General features: G+C 47.0%; 1 protein-coding gene across 2 annotated transcripts; it reads left to right on the top strand.

Moving 5' to 3' along the window:
* Positions 1-5,063: 5,063 nt before the first annotated feature.
* sirt5 (sirtuin 5) lies at positions 5,064-25,961 on the top strand. 2 transcript variants are annotated; one of them, XM_033014424.1, is made up of 9 exons: positions 5,064-5,223; positions 7,887-8,016; positions 12,226-12,359; positions 15,830-16,055; positions 18,360-18,447; positions 19,573-19,626; positions 23,551-23,674; positions 24,489-24,604; positions 25,581-25,961. In XM_033014424.1, exons 2-9 carry the CDS (start codon positions 7,905-7,907, stop codon positions 25,654-25,656), a joined length of 930 nt encoding a protein of 309 aa, XP_032870315.1. In that variant the 5' UTR covers positions 5,064-5,223; positions 7,887-7,904; the 3' UTR covers positions 25,657-25,961. The 2 variants fall into 2 exon arrangements, with proteins under 2 accessions (XP_032870315.1, XP_032870324.1); XM_033014433.1 differs by having other exon boundaries at positions 5,078-5,223; positions 7,920-8,016.
* Positions 25,962-27,414: the final 1,453 nt, after the last annotated feature.

Raw genomic sequence — 27,414 nt, 5'->3', positions numbered from 1 at the left:
AACGTTTAGTGCAAGGTAAAGCCAGCAAAGTCCGATCAAGGATAGTCCGAGGGTCACCAATGAGGTAGATAGTAGTTCAGGACAGCTCTCTGGTTGTGGTAGGATGGTTCAGTTGCCTGATAACAGCTGGGAAGAAACTGTCCCTGAATCTAGAGGTGTGCGTTTTCACACTTCTGTACCGCGTGCCAGATGGGAGAGGGGAGAAGAGGGAGTGGCCGGGGGTGCGACTTGTCCTTGATTATGCTGCTGGCGTTGCCGAGGCAGCGAGAGCTGTATTTGGAGTCAATGGAAGGGAGGTTTGGTTTGTGTGATGGTCTGGGCTGTGTCCACAATTCGCGGGATCTTATAGAAACATATAAAATTATAAAAGGAGTGGACAATCTAGATGCAGGAAAACTGTTCCCAATGTTGGGCGAGTCCAGAACCAGGGGCCACAGTCTTAGAGTAAAGGGGAGGCCGTTTAAGACTGAGGTGAGAAAAAACGTTTTTACCTAGAGAGTTGTGAATCTGTGGAATTCCCTGCCACAGAGGGCAGTGGAGGCCAAGTCACTGGATGGATTTAAGAGAGAGTTAGATAGAGCTCTAGGGGCTAGTGGAATAAAGGGATATGGGGAGAAGGCAGGCACGGGTTATTGATTGGGGACGATCAGCCATGATCACAATGAATGGCGGTGCTGGCTCGAAGGGCCGAATGGCCTCCCCCTGCACCTATTTCCACCCGCCGTGTATAGATGAAGGATAAAGGGTTCAACATGTTAGTGCAAGATATAAGTCTGATACAGATAGTTCTGCAATTAGGTCAATGGGAGGTCAGGACTGCTCTCCAGTTGATGAGAGGACGGTTTATTTGCCTGATAACAGCTAGGGAGAAACTGTAGCTTGGTCAGTTGGCCAGGTGTAAACTGTGTAGGTGTAAGTGTGCAGGGAATGGATGCAAAAGTGACATAACATAGAACTAGTGTGACCGGGTGATCGATGTTCAGCATGAACTTGGTGGGCCGAAGGGCCTGTTTTCATGAATATCGTTTAGTTTAGTTTTGTTTAAAGATACAGCGTGGAAACAGGCCCTTCGGCCCACCAGGTCCGCGCTGACCAGCCACCCCCGCACATTAACACTATCCTACACACACACACACACACACACACACACTGTGGACAATTTTTACATTTACCAAGCCAATTAACCTACAAACCTGTACGTCTTTGGAGTGTGGGAGGAAACCGAGGATCTCGGAGAAAACCCACGCAGGTCACGGGGAGAATGTACAACCTCCGTACAGACAGCACCCGTAGTCGGATTCGAACCGGGGTCTCCGGCGCTGCATTTGATGTAAGGCAGCAACTCTACCGCTGCGCCACCGCGACCGCTCTCTAAACTAGACCAATCTCTAAACTAACCTTCATGATGAGTTGCTTCAGATGGGATTGGGGTGAGGAGGAGAAGGTGGGATTTCAGATTTCCACCATTTGCAGTATTTTGTTTAAGGAAATTAATGTTGAATATCTAGGATTTATTTAGAGTACAAAATACTTGTTGGGTCATAGAGTCACAGAGTGACACAGTGTGGCAACAGGCCCTTCGGCCCAACTTGCCCACACCGGCCAACATGTCCCAGTCACACTTGTCCCACCTGCCTGCGTTTGGTCCATATCCCTCCAAACCTGTCCTATCCATGTACCTGTCTGTTTCTTTAAACATTGGGATAATCCCAGCCTCAACAACCTCCTCTGGCAGCTTGTTCCATACACCCACCACCCTTTGTGTGAAAAGGTTACCCCTCAGATTCCTATTAAATATTTTCCCCTTCACCTTAAACATATGTCCTCTGGTCCTCGATTCACCTACTCTGGGCAAGAGACTCAATAGACAATAGACTCAATAGACTGTGCATGTCATGTGCTAACATTATTTTCAAATCAACCGTGAATAGACAATAGACAATAGGTGCAGGAGTAGGCCATTCGACCCTTCGAGCCAGCACCACCATTCAATGTGATCATGGCTGATTATCCCCAATCAGTACCCCGTTCCTGCCTTCTCCTCATATTCCCTGTCTCCGCTATTTTTAAGAGCCCTATCTAGCTCTCTCTTGAAAGCATCCAGAGAACCTGCCGCCACCGACCTAAGAGGCAGAGAATTCCCCAGACTCACCGCTCTCAGTGTGAAAAAGTGTTTCCTTGTCTCCATTCTAAATGGCTTACCCCTTATTCAAAATGCTCTGCACTTTGTAGAATGTGCAGTATTTATAGATCTTATATTTCCATTTAAATAATTTATTAAGTCCTCGTCATTGAGATGATTTCGTGGGAGATGGAGAAGTTTTTTTGGCCATTAGAGCAGCCAGGAGATTTGATTTAGTACCGGAGAGAGGCATTAGGGTCGAAGATCATCAATGATCTTATTGATCGGCACGGTGGCACAGCGGCAGAGTTGCTGCCTCACAGCGCCAGAGATCCCGGTTCGATCCTGACTACGGGTGCTGTCCGTACGGAATTTGTACGTTCTCCCCGTGACCTGCGTGGGTTTTCTCTGAGATCTTCAATTTCCAACTGCACTCTAAAGGCGTACAGGTTTGTAGGTTGATTGGGTTGGTATAAATGTCCCGAGTGTGTGTAGGATCGTGTTAATGTGCGGGGATCGCTGGTCGGCGGGGACCTCGTGGACCGAAGGGCCTGTTTCCGTGCTGTATCTCTAAACTAAACTGAACTAAAATGGTTCAAAGTGCCACTGGAGTACAGTCACTGGAGCTCTCAGGGGATATGGTGCGAAGGCAGGAACGGGGTACTGATTGGGGATGATCAGCCATGATCACATTGAATGGCGGTGCTGGCTCGAAGGGCCGAATGGCCTACTCCTGCACCTATTGTCTATTGTCTATTGACTCAAATTCATTATCGGGCGGCACGGTGGCGCAGCGGTAGAGTTGCTGCCTCACAGCGCCAAAGACCCGGGTTCGATCCTGACTACGGGTGCTGTCTGTACAGACTTTGTACGTTCTCCCCGTGACCTTTTCTATGATATCTTCGGTTTCCTCCCACACTCCAAAGACGTGCAGGTTTGTAAATTAATTGGCTTGGTGTATGTGTAAATTGTCCCTCGCGTTTGTAGGATTGTGTTAATGTGCGGGGATCGCTGGTCGGTGTGGACGAAGGGCCTGTTTCCTTACTGCATCTCTAAACTAAACTAAACTAAAATGGTGCAAAGCACCTAATGGCTTTGCCCCACATCTATATATATTGTTATGCTGTGTTATGCTATATATACAGTAGCTCCAAATGGCATCCAGTATTGGATTCATCATCATAGAATCAAACGGCACAGAAACAAAACCTTCGGCCAATCTTATCTATGTCGACCAAGATGCCTCCTCTACACTAGTCCCACCTCCATGCGTTTGACCCATTTTGTTCTAAACCAGGGGTGGTGAACCTTTTCATGTTGGAATGTGGTGCTGGCTCGAAGGGCCGAAAGGCCTACTCCTGCACCTATTGTCTATTGAATGCCGCATTAAGTTAGCTGTGATCTAATAACAATGATATTCATGCTTGCTGCAGCACAACAGAATATTGTAAGCATAAATACAGAACAGATCAGTGTGTCCATAGCATAGCATAGACCATTATGTACACATAAATAAAAAGACAAAGTGCATTAGGCTGTTATAGTTCCGAGTTTGATGGCATGTTTAATAGCCTGATGGCTGTGGGGAAGAGGCTGTTCCTGAACCTGGATGTACCAGATTTCAGGCTCCCGTACCTTCTACCTGATGGCAACGGAGAGATAAGTGAGTAGCCAGGATGGTGTGGGTCCTTGATGATGTTGGCTGCCTTTTTGAGGCAGGGACTGCGATAGATCCCTTCGATGGTGACAGGGGCGGAAATCCAGGGCGGGTCCCCCCATGTTTTGAGAGGTGGGGGACGTCTCCCCCATTTTTTGTAATCCGGATTTTAAAACCCAGTGAAATTTCCGCTTTACACGAGACGGTGGGGGTGGGACAGCTGATCGAGGGCGCCGATTGGACGAGTGAGACATCGGTCAGCAGGTAATGGGGCGGGACATGATGATTCAGCGCGGTGATTGGAGGAGGGAAATGTGGCACAGACCTGCACCTCATCCGCAGCCAGGATCGATCCCGGTCTCCAGCGTGTCCCGTCCCCACCCGTGTGCTCCCCCCCCCCCCCCCCCACGCCCGGGGGTGGCCAGAGACGTCGGGAGTCAGACGGGAGCGGTGCCCCCAGGCCCACAGCCAGCGCAGAGAAGCAGCGCTAAACCCAGCTCAACTCTGCCTGTCCCGCCAGGTTAACCTACAGCCCTGCCTGGACGCGGGAAATAAGGCCCAGGCTTACAGTCAGTGTGGAGAAGCAGCACCGATGTTCCGTCAGTCCAGGCAGGGCTGTAGGTTAACCCGGCGAGACAGGCAGAGGTGAGCTGCATTTAGCGCTGGATTGAGCCTCCGAAGCCTCGCATGTGTGTGAGAGTGTGCGCATGCGCGTGCGGCCGCCAAAAAATAGTGTCCCCCCTGTCCCCTCCATATTTTGATAGTGATTACTGTGCGTGGGGTGGGGAGGTCAGAGCCGGTGATTGACTGGGCAGTGGTCACTACTTTTTGCAGTCTTTTCCACTCCTGGACGCTCAAGTTGCCGAACCAAGACGATACAACCAGTCAGCATGCTCTCTACTATGCACAAGGCAGTGGTGTTGCAGCAGCAGTGTTGCAGTATTGCAGTAGGTATTGAAGTGTGTGCAATGTTACATCTGACAATAACCTCTGCATCGCCCCCCCCCTTCTCGCGTGCGGACGTGCCGGCGCCGGACCTGCTGCAGGGGGCGCTCTGCTGCCGCTCAGCGTCGTGCCAGCGTCCCGCGTCAGTCCCGGCGCCGAACGTGCCGCGTCGCACGATGCCCGGGCGTCAGTGTCAGTGCCGGACGTGCCGCGTCGCACGCCGCCCGGACGTCAGTGTCAGTGCCGGCGCCGAACGTGCCGCGTCGCACGCCGCCTGGTGGGCGGGGGTGGGGCAGGCGCTCCTCCGCGACTGCAGGGGGCGCTGCCGCTGCCGCTCCGACTCCGACTCCGCTCGCGTTCCCGTACCCGCCCGGCGACGGCCGCCGCCTCCTCCTCAGCCGCTGCCCCGGGACAGACGGACAGACAGACGGCGAGCCTCGACGGACAGACGGTCTGACGGGTCGCTGCTCCCTCACCAGTCGCCAGCTCCAGGCCGCAGGTAAGGGGGGGAGTGACAGCGTCAGCTGTCAAGTTGGTGACCGTCAGCCTGGCCCGGGCCTAGAGACTCCCGCCCCCCCGCCGGTGCACACTGCACACTCCCCCCGCCCCCCCGGTACACAGTCTCCCCCGGTACACAGTCTCCCCCGGTACACAGTCTCCCCCACTCTCCCCCGGTGCACAGTCTCCCCCGGTGCACACTGCACACCCCCCCCCCCCCCCCCCCCCCCCCCCCGGTACACACTCCCCCCCGGTACACACTCCCCCCCGGTACACAGTCTCCCCCGGTACACACTTAGAACGGAGACGAGGAAACACTTTTTCTCACAGAGAGTTGTGAGTCTGGAATTCTCTGCCTCAGAGGGCGGTGGAGGCAGGTTCTCTGGATGCTTTCAAGAGAGAGCTAGATAGGGCTCTTTAAAAATAGCGGAGTCAGGGAATATGGGGAGAAGGCAGGAACGGGGTACTGATTGGGGATGATCAGCCGTGATCACATTGAATGGTGGTGCTGGCTCGAAAGGCCGAATGGCCTACTCCTGCACCTAATGTCCATTGTCACCCGTACTGAGCTTCAATCACCTGTTCACACTAATTTCTAGGTTATTCTGTTTTCTCACGAACTCCCTACATACTAGGGGTGATTAACAGAGGGCTAATTAACCCACAATCTCACGTGTCTTTGGGATGTGGGTGGAAACCCATGCGACCACAGCGGGGAATGTGCATACTCCACACAGACAGCACCCGAGGTCAGGATCGAATCCGGGTCTCTGGCACTGCGAGGTGTTTGGAATTGTTGTAAACATAGGAAAATAAATGCAGCAGTAGACCATTCGGCCTTTCGAGCCAGCACCGCCATTCAGTATGATCATGGCTGATCGTGCTTTTTCCCCATATCCCTTGATTCCTTTAGTCCCGGTACCCTGTTCCTGCCTTCTCACCATATCTCCTGACTCCGCTATCTTTATGAGCTCTATCAAACTCTTGAAAACATCCAGTGGATTGGCCTCCACTGCCTTCTGCGGCAGAGAATTCCACAGATTCACAACTTTCTGGGTGAAGAAGTTTTTCCTCATCTCAGTCCTAAATGGCTTACCCATTATTCTTAAACTGTGACCCCTGGTTTTGGACTCCCCCAACATTGGGAACATTGTTCCTGCATCTAGCCTGTCCAATCCTTTAAGAATTCTATATGTTTCTATAAGATATCCTCTCATCCTAAATTCCAGTGAATATAAACCCAGTGGACCAATTCTTTCATCAGATGTCAGTCCCGCCATCCCGGGAATTAACGTGGAGAACCTACGCTGCACTCCCTCAATAGCAATAATGCCTTTTCTCAAATTAGGAGACCAAAATTGCACCCAATACTCCAGGTGCAGTCTCACCTGGGCCCTGTACAACTGCAGTAGGACCTTCTTGCAGCTAAACTCAAATCCTCTCGCAATGAAGGCCAACATGCCATTAGCTTTCTTCACTGCCTGCTGTACCTGCATGCTTACTTTCAGTGACTGATGTACAAAGACACCCAGGTCTCGTTGCACCTCTCCTTTTCCAAATCTGACATAATTCAGATAATAATCTGCCTTCCTGTTCTTGCCACCAAAGTGGATAACCTCACATTTATCCACATTATACTGCATCTGCCATGCATCTGCCCACTCACCCAACCTATCCAAGTCACCCTGCAGTCTCATAGCATCCTCCTCGCAGCTCACATCCACCCAGCTTTGTGCCATCTGCAAACTTGGAGATTTAATTCCCTCGTCTAAATCGTTAATATATTGTAAATAACTGAGGTTCCAGCACTTAAATTAAATTAAAATTAAATTTCTTTATTTATATAGCACATTTTTAGTCAACTTGCATTGACCCCAAAGTGCTTCACATAATTACATTCACACACACAGGCAAAGATGGGTGAAGTGTCTTGCCCAAGGACACACACAGGCAAAGGTGGGTGAAGTGTCTTGCCCAAGGACACAACGACAGTATGCACTCCAAGCGGGATTCGAACCAGCTACCTTCCGGTTGCCAGCCGAACACTTAGCCCATTGTGCCATCTGTCGTCCACTGAGCCTTGCGGCACCACACTAGTCACTGCAAAAATGTTAAAGTGTTATTATTGTTCTCCTTTGTGAATTTTGACGGAGTGGAATCCATCTCTGTCATTATTTAAGTTTAGTTTAGGGATACAGCACGGAAACAGGCCCTTCGGCCCACCGAGTTCACGTCGACCAGCGATCACCCTGTACACTAGCACTATCCTACACACAAGGGGTAATTTAAATTTTTTACCAAAGTCAAATTGTTACAAACCTGTACAACATTGGAGTGTAGGAGGAAACCGGAGCACCCGGCGAAAACCCACGCAGGTCACAGGAAGAACGTACAAACTCCGTACAGACGGCACCCGAGATCAGGATGGAACCCGGGTCTCTGGCGCTGTAAGGCAGCAACCCTGCCACCGTGCTGTCCCCCAATTGAGTTGTGCGGTATAAATGTAAGAGTGTTGTTATTGTTGTACATCAGCCCCAACAATCGAGCTCCTCTTGTGATTATTGACATGAGTGAAATCCACATATTTCATTCTTATTTGAGGACGGAGCAGGCTTGAAGCTTCCTGCATATTTTAAGAACATATATATATCATTTCTCTTCCAGAATCAGCCAATAATTGCAATGATTCTTCTTCAGTTTACTACCAGGAAGCTAGTTCCCCAGGTGGGCAATTGGCTAAAGCAATCCTCCAAGCTGCTCATGACCCAGACTGAAATGATACGCCAAAGTTCAGGTATGTACTTTGTTGATGAAGAAAGTCTGTAAAATTAAGTTAATTAAGTCTGTAAAAACTGCTGCTTGAAAAAATTATATTTAAAGGTGGGAGAGTGAGAGAGTGTGATCGCGGTTGGGTGTCAAGTGCTGAAGTATTGTAATGCTGTTGGATTAGAATTTGTAACTGTATAGTCAGGTCTAGTTTAATCAATTTCAAGCTGTAAAATGCAAAGGCTTTCTACCACCCCCTCGGTCGCTACGCTCCCTTGGGCTTGGTCTCTTGCAATTTCTATATATATATATGTGTGTGTGTGTGTGCGCGTATCTATATATATATATTTATTACAGAGTGCTATGTTCACGTATGTGTTGTGTTTCTGCAAGTAACCATTTAGAACAAGGGTTCCCAACCTGGGGTAAATTTCACCTACTCAGGGGGTAAATTTGTTGATTCTGGATTTGTACATATTTTTTCTCATTGACTGACTATGTTTGGTTCTGGTATACCGGTATCTGTTCATCATTAGTTGTTCATAAATAAGTGAAATAACATTGTTATGTGCTATTAAAGTTGCCCGGGGTAAACGGGACAAAAAAAGGTAGGGAACCCCTGATTTAGAACACGTGACAATAAAACTTGATAATATTATTAAGATTTCTTAAAATGATGAAGAGGCAAAATGGTGTATATATGCACTCTGCCAGGGATGGTGGTAGAGGCAGATACAATAGCTGCGCTTAAGGAACATTTTGGATAGGCGCGTGAATATGCAGGGATTGGAGAGGTTTAGCTTATCTTAACATCATATTCAGCATGGACATTGTGGGCTGAAGGGTGTATTCTCGTGTAGTACTTTTCTATGTTCCATGTTCTATTTCAAATAGGTGGGTTAGGGAGAATCAGAGGGTCAGGATTCAGATAAGAAAGCGTGAACCCATGTTGGCAATGGTTTTATTTGACTAAAATCCTTTATCATTGATGCCATTTTGATATCTTCTCTGTAGATCTCAGATAGGAAGAGAAAAGGAGTTAATGCGTCTGTTAATATTCCGTCAAGGCCGTGTAATCTTTGATATTTGTTTGTGCCCAAATAGGCATTCATTCCACGGTGTTTGGTAACCTGTGCTCTTGAAGCATGTTTCAATAACATTTCATGCAAAGGTGGACCCACTTTTCTAACAACTCTTGAAAATGTTCACTCCCCACGCCTGTGTTTACCTTTTTACCAGCAATTGTTTGGTCTGCATATCCTCTCTTCCAGCTTTCTTCCTTCCCCCACCCCCCCCTCCCCACACCCCACCCTGCAATCAGTCTGAAGAAGGGGGTGGCATTGTGATGCAGCGGTAGAGTTGCTGCCTTACAGCACCAGAGACCCGGGTTTGATCCCGACTACGGGTGTTGTCAGGATACCGTTTGCCCATTCTCCCTGTGAACGCGAGTGTTTTCTCTGGGTGCTCCAGTTTCCTCCCACACTCCAACGATGCACACAAGTCTGTAGGTTAATTGACTTCGGTTAAAAAAAAATTGTAAATTGTCCCTAGTGTGTAGGATTGAAACTGTACGGGGTGATCGCTGGTCAGCGCGGACTCGGTGTTCCGAAGGGCCTGTTTCCGCGCTATATCTCTAAAGTCTAATGGTTCCCGACCCGAAGCATCACCTATCCATATTCTCCAGGGATGCTGCCTGACCCGTTGAATTATTCCAGCACTTTGTCTTTCTTTGGTAAATCAGTATCTATCGCTCCTTGTTATTACATTAAAAGTTTCATTATTCTGCTTTGGTACATATGACAGTTAACACTCCTGACACTCTATTGCCTATTCAACTGTAATTAATTATTGGTGGTACCACTCCTGATGCAGGGTCTTGAATCGAAATCTAAGCCTTCTCACTGCCGCCATAATTAGCACTCTGCAAGCATATTCAACTTTTTTTCTGGGTGGTTGTATCCTCTGAGTTCAGTTTTATTTCTCCAAACCATCTCAATTTAAATATAATATTTGGATTTTTTGTAAAAGACACAAAGTGCTGGAGTAACTCAGCGGGCCAGGCAGCATCTCTGGAGAACATGGATAGGTGACGTTTCAGGCCGCGACCCTTCTTCAGACAGAAGGATCCGGTCCTGAAATGTCAGTATTGTTTCCTAACATAATCGCAGTGTTCTCCCAAAAATACAAATTCACTTAATTTATGTTTGTGTTTTTGATATCTGCAAGTATATAAAACAAGGGACTGTCATATGCTGAGAGAATGGAGCGGCTGGTCTTTAGAAGAATGAGAGGAGATCTTATTGAAACATACAAGATTATTAAGGGTTTGGACACGCTAGAGGAAACATGTTCCCGATGTTGGGGAAGTCCAGAACCAGGGGCCGCAGTTTAAGAATAAGGGGTAAGCCATTTAGAATGGGGACGAGGAAACACTTTTTCTCACAGAAAGTTGTGAGTCTGTGGAATTCTCTGCCTCGGAGGGCGGTGGAGGTCGGTTCTCTGGATACTTTCAAGAGAGAGCTAGATAGGGCTCTTAAAGATAGCGGAGACAGGGGACATGGGGTGAAGGCAGGAACGGGGTATTGATTGGGGATGATCAGCCATGATCACATTGAATGGCGATGCTGGCACGAAGGGCTGAATGGCCTACTCCTGTGCCTTCTGTCTATTGTCTATTGTACAGAAGTGTGAAAATGCACACCTCCAGATTCAGGGACAGTTTCTTCCCAGCTGTTATCAGGCACCTATTGTCTATTGTCTAAAATTATGAGAGGTGAAAATAGGGTAGACAGTCAGAACCTTTTCTCCAGGGTAGAGATGCCCAATACTAAAGGGTCTAGCTGTACGGTAAAAGGAGGTAAAATTAATGGGGATGTGCAGGGTAGTTTTATTGTACAGGGTGCTGGGAGCCTGGAACACATTGCGGGGGTGGTGGTGGAGGCAGATACGATTAGTGATATTTAAGATGCTTTTAAATAGGCACATGGAAGAGCAGGGAATAGAGGGATATGCATCACATACAGTCCGATGAGATTCGTTTAGTTTAGAGATACAGCGTGGAAACAGGCACCTTCGGACCACTGAGTCCACGCCGACCAGCGATCCCCGCACATTAACACCATTCTACACCCACTCGGGACAATTTTTACATTTATCAAGCCAATTAACCGACAAACCTGCACGTCTTTGGAGTATGGGGGGAAACCGGGGAGAAACCCCACGCAGGTCACGGGGAGAACGTACAAGCTCCGTACAGACAGCACCCGTGGTCGGGATCGAACCCGGGTCTCCGGCGTTGCATTCGCTGTAAGGCAGCAACTCTACCGCTGCGCCACCGTGCCCAATGAAGTTTAACTTGGCATCATGCTTGGCACAAACATTGTGGGCCGAAGGGCCCGTCTCTTTATCCTTCCATGTATCTAAATGGTGGCCGATTAGGAAAAGGGGAGATGCAACGAGACCTGGGTGTCATGGTACACCAGTCATTGAAAGTAGGCATGCAGGTGCAGCAGGCAGTGAAGAAAGTGAATGGTATGTTAGCATTCATAGCAAAAGGATTTGAGTATAGGAGCAGGGAGGTTCTACTGCAGTTGTACAGGGTATTGGTGAGGCCACACCTGGAGTATTGTGTACAGTTTTGGTCTCCAAATCTGAGGAAGGACATTATTGCCATAGAGGGAGTAGAGAGAAGGTTCACCAGACTGATTTCTGGGATGTCAGGACTTTCATATGAAGAAAGACTGGATAGACTCGGCTTGTACTCGCTAGAATTTAGAAGATTGAGCGGGGATCTTATAGAAACTTACAAAATTCTTAAGGGGTTGGACAGGCTAGATGCAGGAAGATTGTTCCCGATGTTGGGGAAGTCCAGGACAAGGGGTCACAGTTTAAGGATAAAGGGGAAATCCTTTAGGACCGAGATGAGAAAAACATTTTTCACACAGAGAGTGGTAAATCTCTGGAACTCTCTGTCACAGAAGGTAGTTGAGGCCAGTTCATTGGCTATATTTAAGAGGGAGTTAGATGTGGCTAAAGGGATCAGGGGATATGGGGAGAAGGCAGGGACAGGATACTGAGTTGGATGGTCAGCCATGATCATATTGAATGGCGGTGCAGGCTTGAAGGGCCGAATGGCCTACTCCTGCACCTATTTTCTATGTTTATACTTTCATAGTTTTGTTTTCTTTTGTTAAAGTATTCTGATTGTGGTATTTTTTTTTCCCTGTATTTTTTTTAGATTTGGCCGAATTTCGGGAAGTCTTCGCCAAAGCCAAGCACATAACAATTATAACAGGGGCGGGTGCCAGCGCGGAGAGTGGCGTGCCCACGTTCCGTGGAGCAGGGGGTTTCTGGAGGAAATGGCAAGCCCAGGTATGTTCATAAATCATTGCAGCAGAATTTGGCTATTCGGCCCATCAACTCTGCTCCTCCATGCTGACCTATCTTTCCCCCTCAACCCCTATCTCTTGCCTTTTCCCCATAACCCCTGACACCCGTACTAATCAAGAATCTGTCAATCGCCACCTTAGAAATGGCCATTGATTTGGCCTCCACAGCCGTCTGTGGCGATGAATTCCACAGATTCACCACCCTCTGAGTAAAGACATTCTTCGTCTCCTTTCTAAAGGTACATCCTTTAATTCTGAGGCTGTGGCCTCTGTGCCTAGACTCTCCCGCTAGTGGAAACATCCACTATCCGGGCCTTTCATTATTTGGTAACTTTCATTGAGGTCCCACCTCATCCTTCTAAACTCCGGAGAGTACAGGCCCAGCGCCGTCAAACACTCATCATTTGTTAACCCAATCATGCCCGGAAACCCAATGTGCAGGAAGGAACTGCAGATATACAGAAAAAGCTGGAGTAGCTAATTCAGCAGGACAGGCAGCATCTCTGGAGAGAAGGAACGGGTGACGTTTTGGGTCGAGACCCTTCTCCCGGAAACACAATCATCCCCTGTGCTAAATAAAGAAGGACGAGTTGCACCCTGGTCACCCCCTCTTCTCCCTTCTCCCATCAGGCAAGAGGTAAAGAGTGAAAACACACACCTCCAGATTCAGGGACAATTTCTTCCCAGCTGTTGTCAGGCAACTGAACCATCCTATCAACAACTAGAGAGCACTCCTGAGCTACTATCTACCTCATTGAAGACCCTCGGACTAACTTTGATCAGACGTTACTGGACTTATAAATGTGATTCATAAGGTCACAAGTGATAGGAGGAGAATTAGGCCATTTGGCCCATCAAGTCTACTCCGCCATTCATTCATGGCTGATCTATCTCTCCTAACCCCATTCTCCTGCCTTCTCCCCATAGCCCCTGACACCCAAACTAATCAATATTCACTTTATCATGTATCTGTACATTGTGGAAGGCTCGATTGTAATCACGTATAGTCTTTCCGCTAACTGGATAGCACACGACAAAAGCTTTTCACTGTACCTTGATACGCGTGACAACAAACTAAACTAAACTGAGGAACCTTCTATACATATTATCTCCTAGGTCAACTATCTGTAATCCTTCACGCCTGTTGATATCCTGATAAGAAGTGTTTTATAATGTTTTTAGTAATCTATGCTGCAGACGCACATTTCAACAACATGGTACAGGTTCTTACACTTGTAAGAAGAGTAATATGGTGCCAGCGCAATAACCTGGCCCTCAACACCAGCAAAACCAAGGAACTGATTGTGGACTTTGGAAGGAGTAGGAGGGGGACCCACAGCCCCATTTATATCAACGGGTCGATGGTTGAAAGGGTCAAGAGCTTCAAATTCCTGGGCGTGCACATCTCTGAAGATCTTTCCTGGTCCGAGAACACTAATGCAATCATCAAAAAAGCACATCAGCGCCTCTACTTCCTGAGAAGATTACGGAGAGTCGGATTGTCAAGGAAGACTCTCTCTAATTTCTACAGGTGCACAGTCGAGAGCATGCTGACCGGTTGCATCGTGGCTTGGTTCGGCAATTTGAGCGCCCTGGAAAGGAAAAGACTACAAAAAGTAGTAAACACTGCCCAGTCCATCATCGGCTCTGACCTTCCTTCCATCGAGGGGATCTATCGCAGTCGCTGCCTCAAAAAGGCTGGCAGTATCATGAAAGACCCACACCATCCGGGCCACACACTCATCTCCCTGCTACCTTCAGGTAGAAGGTACAGGAGCCTGAAGACTGCAACAACCAGGTTCAGGAATAGTTACTTCCCCTCAGCCATCAGGCTATTAAACCTGGCTCGGACAAAACTCTGATTATTACCAACCACTTTCTGTTATTTGCACTATCAGTTTATTTATTCATGTGTGTATATATTTATATCATGGTATATGGACACATTTATCTGTTTTGTAGTAAATGCCTACTATTTTCTGTGTGCTTAAGCAAAGCAAGAATTTCATTGTCCTATACAGGGACACATGACAATAAACTAACTTGAACTTGAACTTGAGATTAGCAATCCAGATATAAAAGGCTGAGGATAGCTGTAGGGCGGCACAGTGGCGTAGCGGTAGTGATGCTGCTTTACAGCGCCGTGGATGTGGGTTTGATCCTGGCGACGTGCCCTTTCAGTACGGAGTTTGTACGCTCTCCCCGTGACTCTGTGGGTTTTCCCCGGACGTCCAGTTTTCTCCCACACTCCAACGACATACAGGTTTGTAGGTTAATTGGGTTTGGTAAAGATTGTAGATTGTCCCTCGTGTGTGTAGGATAGTGCTGGTGTACGGGGTGATCGCTGGTCAGCGTGGGCTGGTCGCCGTGATTCTGCGCTGTATCTCTAAACTAAATTAAACATTAGCTAATAGCCTTGCTCATGAAATCTAAATTTTATTATTATTATTACTTATCAGATTATAATAATCAGATAATAAAATGCTTGCAGATTTTATTACTAATAATCAGATTAGGCACTGATTGCAGATTTTGAATGCCAGCGTTATATTAATTTAAAGTGCTGTTATAAAACATTAAGAAATGTCTACCAATGCTGCATTTTTTCCATTTTGTTTCATGGTACATTGTGATGTTCTCGGATGATCTATTTGCCCAACCTGGACTTTCACCTCTTTCTCCTCCTCCACCTACATTCCTTCCTCCAGCTTCATATAGCTTGTTCCATACACCCACCACTCGTTGTGTGAAGAAGTTACCCTTAGATTCCTATTAAATATTTTCCCCTTCACCTTAATCCTATGTCCTCTGGTCCTTGATTCGCCTACTCTGGGCAAGAGACTCTGTGCATCTACCCGATCTATTCCTCTCATGATTTTGAATGAATGAAGGCCTTTATTTGTCATTGTAAGCACTGCATACAACAAAATTATTATTGCGACTCCATTGGCGCATAATATACAAACATAAAAAAACACCGGACACAATTTAAAAACAAGGTTATAAAACATGGTATCAAGATAAATAAATAATCAGTATTGCACATGGTGATAGTAAAGTGTGAGGTGGGTAGCAGCATGGAAGAGTGCAGCATGAATAATACTCAGTGTTTTTTCATATTGAGTGTGCAGATTGCTTTGGGGAAGAAACTGTCTCTGAGTCTGGAGGTGCGTGTTTTGGCTGACCTGTAACGCCTGCCAGAGGGCAACAACTTTATACACCTCTATAAGATCACCCCTCATCCTCCTGCGCTCCAGGGAATAGAGTCCCAGCCTGCTCAAACACTCCCTATAGCTCAGACCCTCGAGTCCTGACACCATCCTCGCATATCTTCTCTGCACCCTTTTCCAGCTTGATGACATCCTTCATATAATACGGTGCCCTGGACTGAGCACACAATACTCTAAATAAGGTACATTTTGCCTCTGCCTCCCACCCCTTTTCCATGATCAGGATCTGGCGACCCCAGAAGCGTTTTCACGGAATCCTTCCCGGGTTTGGGAATTCTATCACTACCGGCGCGAGCTGATGCTGAGCAAGCAGCCGAACCCCGCACACGCAGCGATTGCCGACTGCGAGGCCAGGCTCAGGAAGCAAGGCCGCAAGGTCGTGGTTATCACGCAGAACATTGACGAGCTGCACAAAAGAGCGGGATCAAAAGATATTCATGAAATTCACGGTACGTAACCTCTTTTGTATTCTCAAAGCCGCGATTGTAGTCATTGCCGCTTGTCTGGGCACTTCGCTTGTTATGTCTGTGTGGAGAAGAGTGTGGATTTAATTGCTGTGATAATGAGGGCGATGACCCCGATAACACTTTGTGGAATTCTTTGCCACAGAAGGCACTAAACATTATTCACTTATCATGTATCTGTACACTGTGAATGGCTCGATTGTAATCATGTATTGAATGAGTGAATGAATGAATGAATGAATGAATAAGTTTATTGGCCAAGTATTCACATACAAGGAATTTGCCTTGGTGCTCCGCCCGCAAGTGTCAACATGACACAGTGACAGTTAGGAATGACACATAAAACATTAAACATCAATAATAAAACATTATCTATTAAACATGTGAATTAAATAAAATGCCAGAGTAATTTGTCTTTCCAGAGTATTGTCTTTCTGCTGACTGGATAGCATGTAACAAAAGCTTTTCACTGCACCTCGGTACACATGATAATAAACTAAACTGAAACTGACTCTATGACGTTCCTTTAGGAAAGAGATGAGAAGGTATTACGTCAGTCAAAGGGTGGTGAATCTGTGGAATTCATTGCTACAGGCGGCTGGGGAGGCTAAGTTAGTGGATATATTTAAGGCAGAGATAGGTAGATTCTTGATTAGTACGGGTGTCAGGGGTTATGGGGAGAAGGCAGGAGAATGGGATTAGGAGGGAGAGATAGATCAGCCATGATTGAATGGCGGAGTAGACTTGATGGGCCGAATGGCTTAATTCTGCTCCGTGAACTTAAAATCTTATGAATGCACTATGGTCTGCTAGGAAAATTCTTTGCTATTACAGGACCCACCATTCATAATACAAATTTAAACAAGCATGTTATCTCCTAAAAAAAATTAATCTTCACTGTTGGAACAATCACTAATTATTTGTACGTTCTGTAAGTTTATTCCTGGTATGGTTTTTCTATCTTTCCTCACATTTAGTTTTAGAGATACGGAGCGGAAACAAGCCGTTCTGCCCACCGCGTCTGCACCGGCCAGCAATTCCCGCACGCTAACACTGCCCTACACACACGAGGGACAATTTTACATTTACTCCAGGCCGAGGGGGAGAGGGATGCGATACGTTAGATCATTACTGCCAACAGTCATAAAAACGCAAAATACATACATGTAATTCATGAAATTAAAGTGACAAATGGAAAGGATTGGGGGATGTGCAAAGATTGGGGGTGGGGGGGGAAGGGGAGTCGATCTCAGTCTACCTCATGACAGAAGGGGGATGAGTCGTATAGTTTGATAGCCATCGGGAAGATAGAGAGAAAGAGAGAGAGATATGTACAGTGAGAGTCATTTATCCAGGGTGAGAAAATAAAAAACAGAGGAGAAATGTTTACGGTGAGAGGGGAAAAAATGTAATACAAACCCGGGAGCCAACCTCTTCACTCCGAGGGTGGTGGGTATATGGAACGAGCTGCCAGAGGAGCTAGTTGAGGCAGGTACTATAACAGCATTTACAAGATATTTCGACAGGTACATGCATAGGGAAGGTTTAGAAGGTCAACTTCTGTACATCGGCGAGACCAAGTGCAGGCTCGGCGATCGTTTCGCTGGACACCTCCGCTCAGTCCGCCTTAACCTACCTGATCTTCCGGTTGCTCAGTACTTTAACTCCCCCCTCCCATTCCCAATCTGGCCTTTCTGTCCTGGGCCTCCTCCATTGTCAGAGTGAGGCCCAGCGCAAATTGGAGGAAAAAGCACCTCATATTTCGCTTGGGTAGCTTACACCCCAGCGGTATGAACATTGACTTCTCTAACTTCAAATAGCCCTTGCTTTCCCTCTCTCTCCACACCCTCCCCCTTCCCAGTTCTCCCACCAGCCCTGGCATCAGTCTGAAGAAGGGTCTCGTCCCGAAACGTCGCCCATTCCTTCTCTCCAGAGAAGCTGCCTCACCCACTGAGTTACTCCAGCATTTTTTGTCTACCTAAGGTTGAGAAGCATAAAAGCCAAACATGGGCAAATGTGACCAGCTTAGGTGGAGCATCTTGATCGGCATGGATCAGAGGAGCCTGTGACCATAAGATAAAGGAGCAGAATTAGGCCATTCAGCCCATCGAGTCTGCTCCGCCATTTGATCATGGCTGATCGACTTTTCCCTCTCAACCACATGCTGTACGACACTACGACATGAGTTGTTTTTACATTCTTTATTCCTTAATATCTTATTGAGTCTATCATTAGTCTACTTGTTAACATTTGTTTTGTGTTTTCATCTATGTAATTTTGTTCTTTTAGGCAGTTTATTCAAAACACGTTGCACAAGCTGTAAAAATGTCACAGAGAACTACAAGAGTCCAATATGTCAGGCCCTGGCTGGAAAAGGGTAATGACTTAATAAACCTCATATTTGTGATGCATGTGGTGTCTGTCTGATGCAATAAAAACAGTTCTGGGGCATGTTCTGGTATGTGTAGAACAGAGAACAGTACAGCAGAGTACAGTACAACAGTAGAGAATGGAGCAGCTGGGCTTGTACACTCTGGAGTTTAGAAGGATGAGAGGGTATCTCATTGAAACATATAAGATTGTTAAGGGCTTGGACACACTTGAGGCAGGAAAGATGTTCCCGATGTTGGGGGAGTCCAGAACCAGGGGCCAAAGTTTAAGAATAAGGAGTAAGCCATTTAGAACGGAGACGGTCTAGGTGGGGATGAAACGTTTCATGAACAATCTCTTTAGAAATTAGGTCAAGCCTCCGTTACCAGAAATAAACTCAATAAATTAAATTCCAGATTCAGGGATAGTTTCTCCCCAGCTGTTATCAGGCAACTGAACCATTCTATTTCCAACTAGAGAGCGGTCCTGAGCTACTATCTACCTCATTGGAGACCCTATCTTTGATCGGACTGTACTGCACTTTGTTTTGCACTAAACAGTATTCCTTTTATCATATATCTGCACACTGTATGGCTTGATTGTTATCATAGGCAATAGGTGCAGGAGTAGGCCATTCGGCCCTTCGAGCCAGCACCGCCATTCATTGCGATCATGGCTGATCATCCCCAATCAGTACCCCGTTCCTGCCTTCTCCCCATATACCCCTGACTCCGCTATCTTTAAGAGCCCTATCTAGTCTTTCCGCTGACTGGTTAGCACGCAACAAAACCACGTGGCAATAAAGTCAACTAAATGTTGTAAATTTACAAGGTGTAGATCAGGGGTGTCAAACTCGCGGCCCGCGAAGGGGTCCAATCTGGCCCGTGGGATGGTTTCCCCGATGCCAGAGCGGGCTGCAGCTGTCTCCAGTGCCGGATCGGGCTGCGTCCGCGCATGCACGGCGCTATCCGGCGCGCATGAAGTCGCATTTTGCCCGTGACCTAAAATAAGTTAAAATGAGTTTGATACCCCTGATGTAGATCGAGCAGCAGAAATTACAATATTTCAACATACGTGGCAAATGGTGTCATAAATGAATGTAAATCAATCTTTTATTCTCTCTTCTTTCAAGGGCACCAGATCCCGACACGGAAGACGCCAGAATCCCAGTGGAGAATCTTCCCAGGTACAAATATTTGTGTCTTGGTGCAGAGTGGCCATGGAGCACTGGTGGAGCTGAACACATATCTCTATATTGTGGTCAGAGTTGGTACATAGAATAGCCCAGCACAAAAACAAGCCCTGCTGCCCACCTTGGTCACTCCCTCTTCTCCCCTCTCCCATCGGGCAAAAGATACAGAAGTGTGAAAACGCACAGCTCCAGATTCAAGGACAGTTTATTCCCAGTTGTTATCAGGCAACTGGATCATCCTATCATCAAACTAGAGAGCAGTCCTGAGCTACTATCTACCTCATCGAATACCCTCGGACTGTCTTTGATCGGACTTTACTGGACTTTATCTTGCACTAAACATTATTCACATTATTCCCCTTATCATGTATCTGCACACTGTGGACAGCTCGAGTGTAATCATGTATTGTCTTTCTGCTGACTGGTTAGCACGCAACAAAAGCTTTTCACTGTACCTCAGTACATGTGACAATACCCTAAACTGCACATGATCAATATCCCTCCATTCTCAGCATATCCACGTGCCTATCCAAAAGCCTCTGTAATGTCCCCATCGTCTCTGTCTCAAAAAAACACCTGTTGACTGCGCGCTACAGGCACCGGCCACCCTCTGTGTGTGGGGGGGGGGGGATTCCTCTGCACATCTCCTTTAAGCTCTGCCCTCAGTAAACCATGCCACAGTTAACTCAATACAAAAGCATACAAAATGCTGGAGTAACTCAGTGGGTCAGGCAGCATCTCTGGAGAACATGGATAGGTGAGGTTTCACAGAGTGCTGGAGTAACTCAGCAGGTCAGGCAGCATCTCTGGAGAACATGGATAGGTGACGTTTCACAGAGTGCTGGAGTAAAAGTGGGTCAGGCAGCATCTCTGGAGAACATGGATAGGTGACGTTTCACAGAGTACTTGAGTAAAAGTGGGTCAGGCAGCATCTCTGGAGAACATGGATAGGTGACGTTTCTCAAGAGTGCTGGAATAAATGTGGGTCAGGCAGCATCTGTGGAGATCATGGATAGATTATCCTAATAAATCTGTCCTACAGATGTACAAATCCAAAGGATTTTGAAACTTACTGCCTCAACCTCTTCTGGCAGTTCGGTTCATACATGGTGGCGCAGCGATAGAGTTGCTGCCTTACAGCGAATGCAGCGCCGGAGACCCAGGTTGGATCCCGACTACGTCTGTATGGAGTTTGTACGTTCTCCCCGTGACCTGTGGATTTTCTCCGAGATCTTCGGTTTCACACTCCAAAGACGTACAGGTTTGTAGGTTAATTGGCTTGGTAAATGTTTGAATTGTCCTGAGTGAGTGTAGGATAGTGTTAATGTGCGGGGATCGTTGGCTGGCTTGGGCCGAAGGGCCTGTTTCCACGCTGTATCTCCAAACTAAACATCATCCTTTGTGTAAAGATGTCACCCCTCAACGTCCTACTAAATCTATCCCCACTCACCCTAAACCCTTGTCCTCAGGTTCTTGATTCCCCTACTCTGGGCAAGAGACTACCAGATCTATTTGTCCCATTATTTTGTACACCTCCAAGATTATCGCTCATCCTCCTGCGCTCCAAGGAATAATGTTCTAGCCTGCTCAACCTCTCCCTGTAGCTCAGGTGCTCGAGTCCTGGCAACGTGCCTGTAAATCTTCTTTGCGCCCTTTCAATAGACAATAGGTGCAGGAGTAGGCCATTCGGCCCTTCGAGCCAGTACTGCCATTCAATGTGATCATGGCTGATCATCCCCAATCAGTACCCTGTTCCTGCCTTCTCCCCATATCCCCAGACTCTGCTATTTTTAAGAGCCCTATCTAGCTATCTCTTGAAAGCATCCAGAGAACCTGCCTCCACCGCCTTCTGAGGCAGAGAATTCCACACTCACCACTTTCTGTGAGAAAGATTGTTTCCTTGTCTCCATTCTAAATGGCTTGCTCCTTATTCTTAAACTGTGGCCCCTGGTTCTGGACTCTCCCAACATCCGGAACATGTTTCCTGCCTCTAGCGTGTCCAAACCCTTAACAATCTTATATGTTTCAATGAGACCCCCCTCATCCTTCTAAACTCCAGAGTGTACAAGCCCAGCCGCTCCATTCTCAGCATATGACAGTTGAAATTGCATAGGAAATTCCACCTCACCTCTTTACTAAAGGTATGTCCTTTTATTCTGAGGCTGTGCCCTCTGGTGCTCGACTCTCCTGTCGGTACACTGTAAATGCACAAGAAAGTAACTCAAAGTCAAAATTCAAGACATGATGAAAGAATGGGTCGACTGGGCTTGTATTCACTAGAATTTAGAAGGATGAGAGGGAATCTTATAGAAACATATAAAATTCTTAAAGGATTGGACAGGCTAGATGCAGGAAAAATGTTCCTGGTGTTGGGGGAGTCCAGAACCAGGGGTCAAAGTTGAAGAATAAGGGGTAGGCCATTGAGGACTGAGATAAGGAAAAACTTTTTTTCACCCAGAGTTGTGAATCTGGAACAGGGTCACAGATTTTAGATGATCAGCCATAATCATATTGAATGGCGGTGCTGGCTCGAAGGGCCGAATGGCCTACTGCTGCACCTATTTTTCTATGTTTCTAAAGTGGGATGGATGCTGGACTGTAGCATGGTATAAGATTGGATGTGGATTCTGCCCTTATCTTGCTCTTCCCTGCTGTTGATTAGTTTTGTTTTATAGTTTAGAGATACAGTGCGGAAATAGGCCCTGCGGCCCACCGGGTCTCCACCGACCAGCGATCCCCGCACATTGACACTATCCTACACACACTCGGGACAATTTACTTTTATACCAAGCCAATTAGCCTACAAACCTGTACATTGAATAATAGGGTCTCGTCCCGAAACGTCACCCATTCCTTCTTTGCAGAGATGCTCAAGTTCAAGTTCAGGTGAGTTTATTGTCATGTGTCCCTAATAGGACAATGAAATTCTTGCTTTGCTTCAGCACACAGAATATAGTAGGCATTTACTACAAAACAGATCAATGTGTCCATATACTATAATATAAATATATATACTCATGAATAAATAAAATGATAAAGTGCAAATAACAGATAATTGGTTATTCATAATCAAAATTTTGTCCGAGCCAGGTTTAATAGCCTGATGGCTGTGGGGAAGTAGCTATTCCTGAACCTGGTTGTTGCAGTCTTCAGGCTCCTGTACCTTCTACCTGAAGGTAGCAGGGATGCTGCCCGTCCCACTGAGTTACTCCAGCATTTTGTCTATCACAGAAAAATAGGTGCAGGAGTAGGCCATTTGGCCCTTCAAGCCAGCCATTCAATATGTTCATGACTGATCATCTAACAGTACCCCATTCCTGCTTTTTCCCCATTTCCCTTGATTCCTTTTGCCTTAAGAGCTAAATCTAACTCTTGTAAACATCCAGTGAATTGGCCTCCGCTGCCTGTGGCACAGAATTCCACAGATTCACAAATCTCTTCGTGAAAAAATTATCCTCGCCTCAGTCCTAAATGGCCTACCCCTTATTCTTAAACTGTGACCCCTGGTTCTGGATTCCCCGAACATCGGCAACATTTTTCCGGCATCAAGCCTTTCCAATCCTTTAAGAATTTTATATGTTTCTATAAGATGCCCTCTCATCCTTCTAAATTCCAGTGAATACAAGCCCAGTCGACCCAGCACGTCTTTGGAGTGTGGGAGAAAACCAAAGATTTCTGAGAAAACCTACGCCGTTCACGGGGAGAACGTACAAACTCCGTACAGACAGCACCCGTAGTCAGGATGGAACCGGGTCTCTGGCGCCGTGAGGCAGCAACTCTACCGCTGCGCCACCGTGACGCCCCATGTGCTGTGTTTCCATCTGCCCATTGTAATCCTGCTCGTCAACGCGAGAGGACATAGAACCTCATTTCCCTTCAGTCCTTGAGTTCCCAGCCTTGTTCTTTCCTCTTCCTTAGGTGTAAAGAGTCGGGGTGCAGTGGTCTACTTCGCCCCCACGTGGTCTGGTTTGGGGAGACTCTCGATTCCGACATCCTGATGGAAGTGAATAACGAGCTAGAGATTTGTGACCTTTGTCTTTTGGCAAGTAGACATTTTTCTTACAGTGCATCTATCAAAGGAATTATTTCTGAATGCGATGGGAATGTGAAGAGTATTGAAGTATGGGGGGGGGGGGGATGATATTGCAGTTATATAAGACGATAGTGAGGCCACATTTAGAGGATATTGTGTTTAGTTTTTGGGCACCAACTTATAGGAAAGATGTCACATATATACGCATATACATACACAAATATAAGTGAATACATGTATGTGTACACGTGTTTGTGTATATAACTATGTATAATTATATAAATGTATACATGTGTGTGTGTGTGTGGTGTGCATATATATACACAATCATACGTGCAGACAGACTCACATGCACACACTCATACGCACACACGCGCGCCCACGCGCACACACACACACCTGGCTGCTTTTTTGAGGCAGTGACTCCTGTAATTCCCTTCGACGGTGGGGAGGTCAATACATGTCATTGAACGGGCATAAATACAGACACAGAAAGCCGGTGTAACTCAGCGGGACAGGCAGCATCTCTGGGGAAAAGGAATGGGTGACGTTTCGGGTCGGACGGAAAGAGAGGAGTTGCCAGGGTTACTTGAAGTTAGAGAGATCATTAATCACACCGCTGGGTTGAAAGCTGGCCCAAGCGATATTTGAGATGCTGTTCCTCCAATTTTCGTTTGAAAATGGAGGAGGCGCAGGACAGAGAGGTCAGTGTTGGAATGGGAGGGGTGGGGGGGGGTGGGGGGGGTGGCGGAGTTGAAGTGTTTGTCGACTGGGAGATCATAAATCATCTGCTCACATCAATGTTTTGGATCTGTTGTCTCAGGTTGGCACGTCGTCGATTGTCTACCCGGCAGCATTGTTTGCTCCCCAGGTGGCGGCGAGGGGCGTGCCGGTTGCAGAGTTCAACACTCAAGTCACAAACGCCACCACACAATTCAGGTGCGTGCATGAAACATAACGCAAAATGTGCTGGAAAAATACTCAACGGCTCGGGCAGCGTCTGTGAAGGGAACGGACAGGCGACCCCTCTTGTTCCTCCAGCACTGTGTGTGCTTTGTTAAAGATTCTGTCCCTGTGTAGGAGCTAGCTACTGTTGGCATATTATTATCATTTTGTTTAGATATATCTTGCAGTATTATTTTGCACACTTTGGGACGGTCATTAGATGCACAGGGTGGTGTATATATGGACATGGGGGACAGGAAGCGACAGACACAGGGAGGGAGAGTGTACAGTTCTCACCAGACCTGGGACAGAGCAGCCAGCTACAACACTGCATGCAGAATAAGGAAAACCTGGCACGTTCATCTCTTTGTTTGTACAACTGCTTCAATAAAGAACCAAAATAACGACAGGAAGATCTGTTCTATTAGGTCTGCGTAAGATCACTCCGACTTACCTGTGTAGTAATGGCAATGGAAAAGAGCACACTGGAAATGTCAGAAATTTGCCCTGTGTGTATCAGCTTGTGCTCTCGTTAGGCACTTTGCCAAGTAAGCGCATACAGTAAACCCTCATTACAATGCACCACTGGGGGATGGGGAGGAGAAGAGATGGTGTCCGTTATTGCCGATTGTCCGCTATAAGAGAGCAGGGGAGTAAATCACTTCAACCGCCAGTCCGATCCGTTGGTCACCTAAGAGTTAAATAGTAGTTCAGGACCGCTCTCTGGTTGTGGTAGGATGATTCAGTTGCCGGATAACAGCTGGGAAGAAACTGTCCCTGAATCTGGAGGTGTGCGTTTTCACACTTCTATACCTTTTGCCCAATGGGGTAGAAAAGGGAGCGACCAGGGGTGCGACTGGTCCTTGATTATGCTGCTGGCCTTGCCGAGGCAGCGTGAGGTGTAGATGGAGTCAATATAGACTGCTCTGATCCTCTGATTATGATTTGATTTTTTTTTTTTTTTTTGCAGATTTTATTTTAAAGGCCCTTGCGGAACCACACTACCACCGGCGCTGGCTCGTCATGAGAGTGAAGCTAATTTTTAATGCAACGACACCGACATTCGCAAGGAAATAAACAATTCATAGGTCAAACGAAGCACTTTAACAAATTGTGGTGTTTTTCAATTATGAACAAGGAGTGCCACTGATTAAATGGCAACACCCGGTGATGCCGAGAAGTAATTATTTTTAGTGACAAAATGATTAACGACAAGATTCTTAACTGTTTTGTTCTCTTGGATATATAAGGTTGTTTCTGATTACTCCTATCAGAGAATTAGTACCGCCAGTATCATTGTATTGTATGGATTAGCAGATTTCTCCATAATAAAACAACAAAATTGTTGGCAGTCCTGTTCTGTGTTTTTTGCAAGCAAAATTAAAAGTTTTACCTTAAGTTATACCACTGGGACAGATGAGGCGTTCAGAGTTTAGAGATGCAGTGTGGAAACAGGCCCACCGAGTCCGTGCCGACCAACGATCCCTGCACACTAACACTACTTGCGACAATTTACATTTATACCAAGCCAATTAACCTAACCTATAAACCTGCACGTCTTTGGAGTGTGGGAGGAAACCGGAAGTCCCAGAGTAAAGTAACGGAGAGAAAGTACAAACTCCGTACAGGCAGCACCTGTAGTCTCTGGCACTGTAAGGCAGCAACTCTACCGCTGCACCACTGTGCTGCCCTGTTTAGTTGGTAGTTTCGTTTTTTTATTGTCACGTGTACTGAGGTCCAGTGAAAAGCTTTTTGTTGCATGCTACCCAGTCAAAGACTATACATGATTACAATCGATCCGCCCACAGTGTACAGAGACAAGGTAAAGGGCATAACATTTAGTGCAAAATAAATTCAGAATAAAGATAGTTCAGAGGTCTCCAAAAGATGGGTGGGAGGTCAGGACCACCCTCTAGTTGTTGGTAGGACAGTTCAGTTGCCTGACAACAGCCGGGAAGAAACTGTCCCTGAATCTGGAGGTGTGCGTTTTCACACTTCTGTACCTCTTGCCTGACGGGAGAGGGGGGAAGAGTGACCGGGATGAGACTGGTCCTTGATTATACTGCTGGCCTTGCCGAGGCAGCGTGAGGATAGATGGACTCAATAGAAGGGAGGTTTGTTTGTGTGATGGTCCGGGCTGAATCCACAACTCTCAGCAACTTCCTGTTACGACAAGAAGGCAGGAGAATCGGGTTGAGAGGGTGAAATCGATCAGCCATGATCGAATGGCAGGGTAGACTCGATGGCCAAATGGCCTAATACTGCTCCAATAACTTAGAATAAACTGAAATTGGAGACTGGCTTAAATAATGCTCGACAGAGAAACAAGGAACTGCAGATAGACAAAATGCTGGAGTAACTCAGTCAGAGGGACCAGCAGCATCTCTGGAGAGAAGGAACAGGTAAACGTTTCAGGTCAAGATCCTTCATACTGAGAGTCAGGGGAGAGGAAAACTGGTCGTATGAAAAGGTTCAGAACAAATCAGAGCCGGTACTGATGACCTAGGAAAGGTGGAGCCCACAATGGTCCATTGTTGGCTGAAAACGTGATAAAGGCATATATATGGATGCGAACAGTAGACCTCCCGCCCCCAGGGGGGGGGAGTGAGTGAGCGGCCTCCTCCCACCGCCGGGGGAAGTGGGTGAGCGGCCGCCAGGGGGAGTGGGTCGGTAAGCGGCAGCCAGGGGCAGTCAGTGAGCGGCCTCCCACCGCCAGGGGGGGCAGTGAGCGGCCTCCCACCGCTAGGGGGAGTCAGTGAGCGGCCTCCCACCGCCAGGAGGAGTGAGTCAGTGAGCGGCCTCCC

The sequence above is a fragment of the Amblyraja radiata genome, chromosome 2 (assembly GCF_010909765.2).
Source record: "Amblyraja radiata isolate CabotCenter1 chromosome 2, sAmbRad1.1.pri, whole genome shotgun sequence".
NCBI lineage: Eukaryota > Metazoa > Chordata > Chondrichthyes > Rajiformes > Rajidae > Amblyraja > Amblyraja radiata.
The sequence above is the reverse complement of the archived record's forward strand: the minus strand, read 5'-3'. Positions and strand labels throughout refer to the sequence as shown.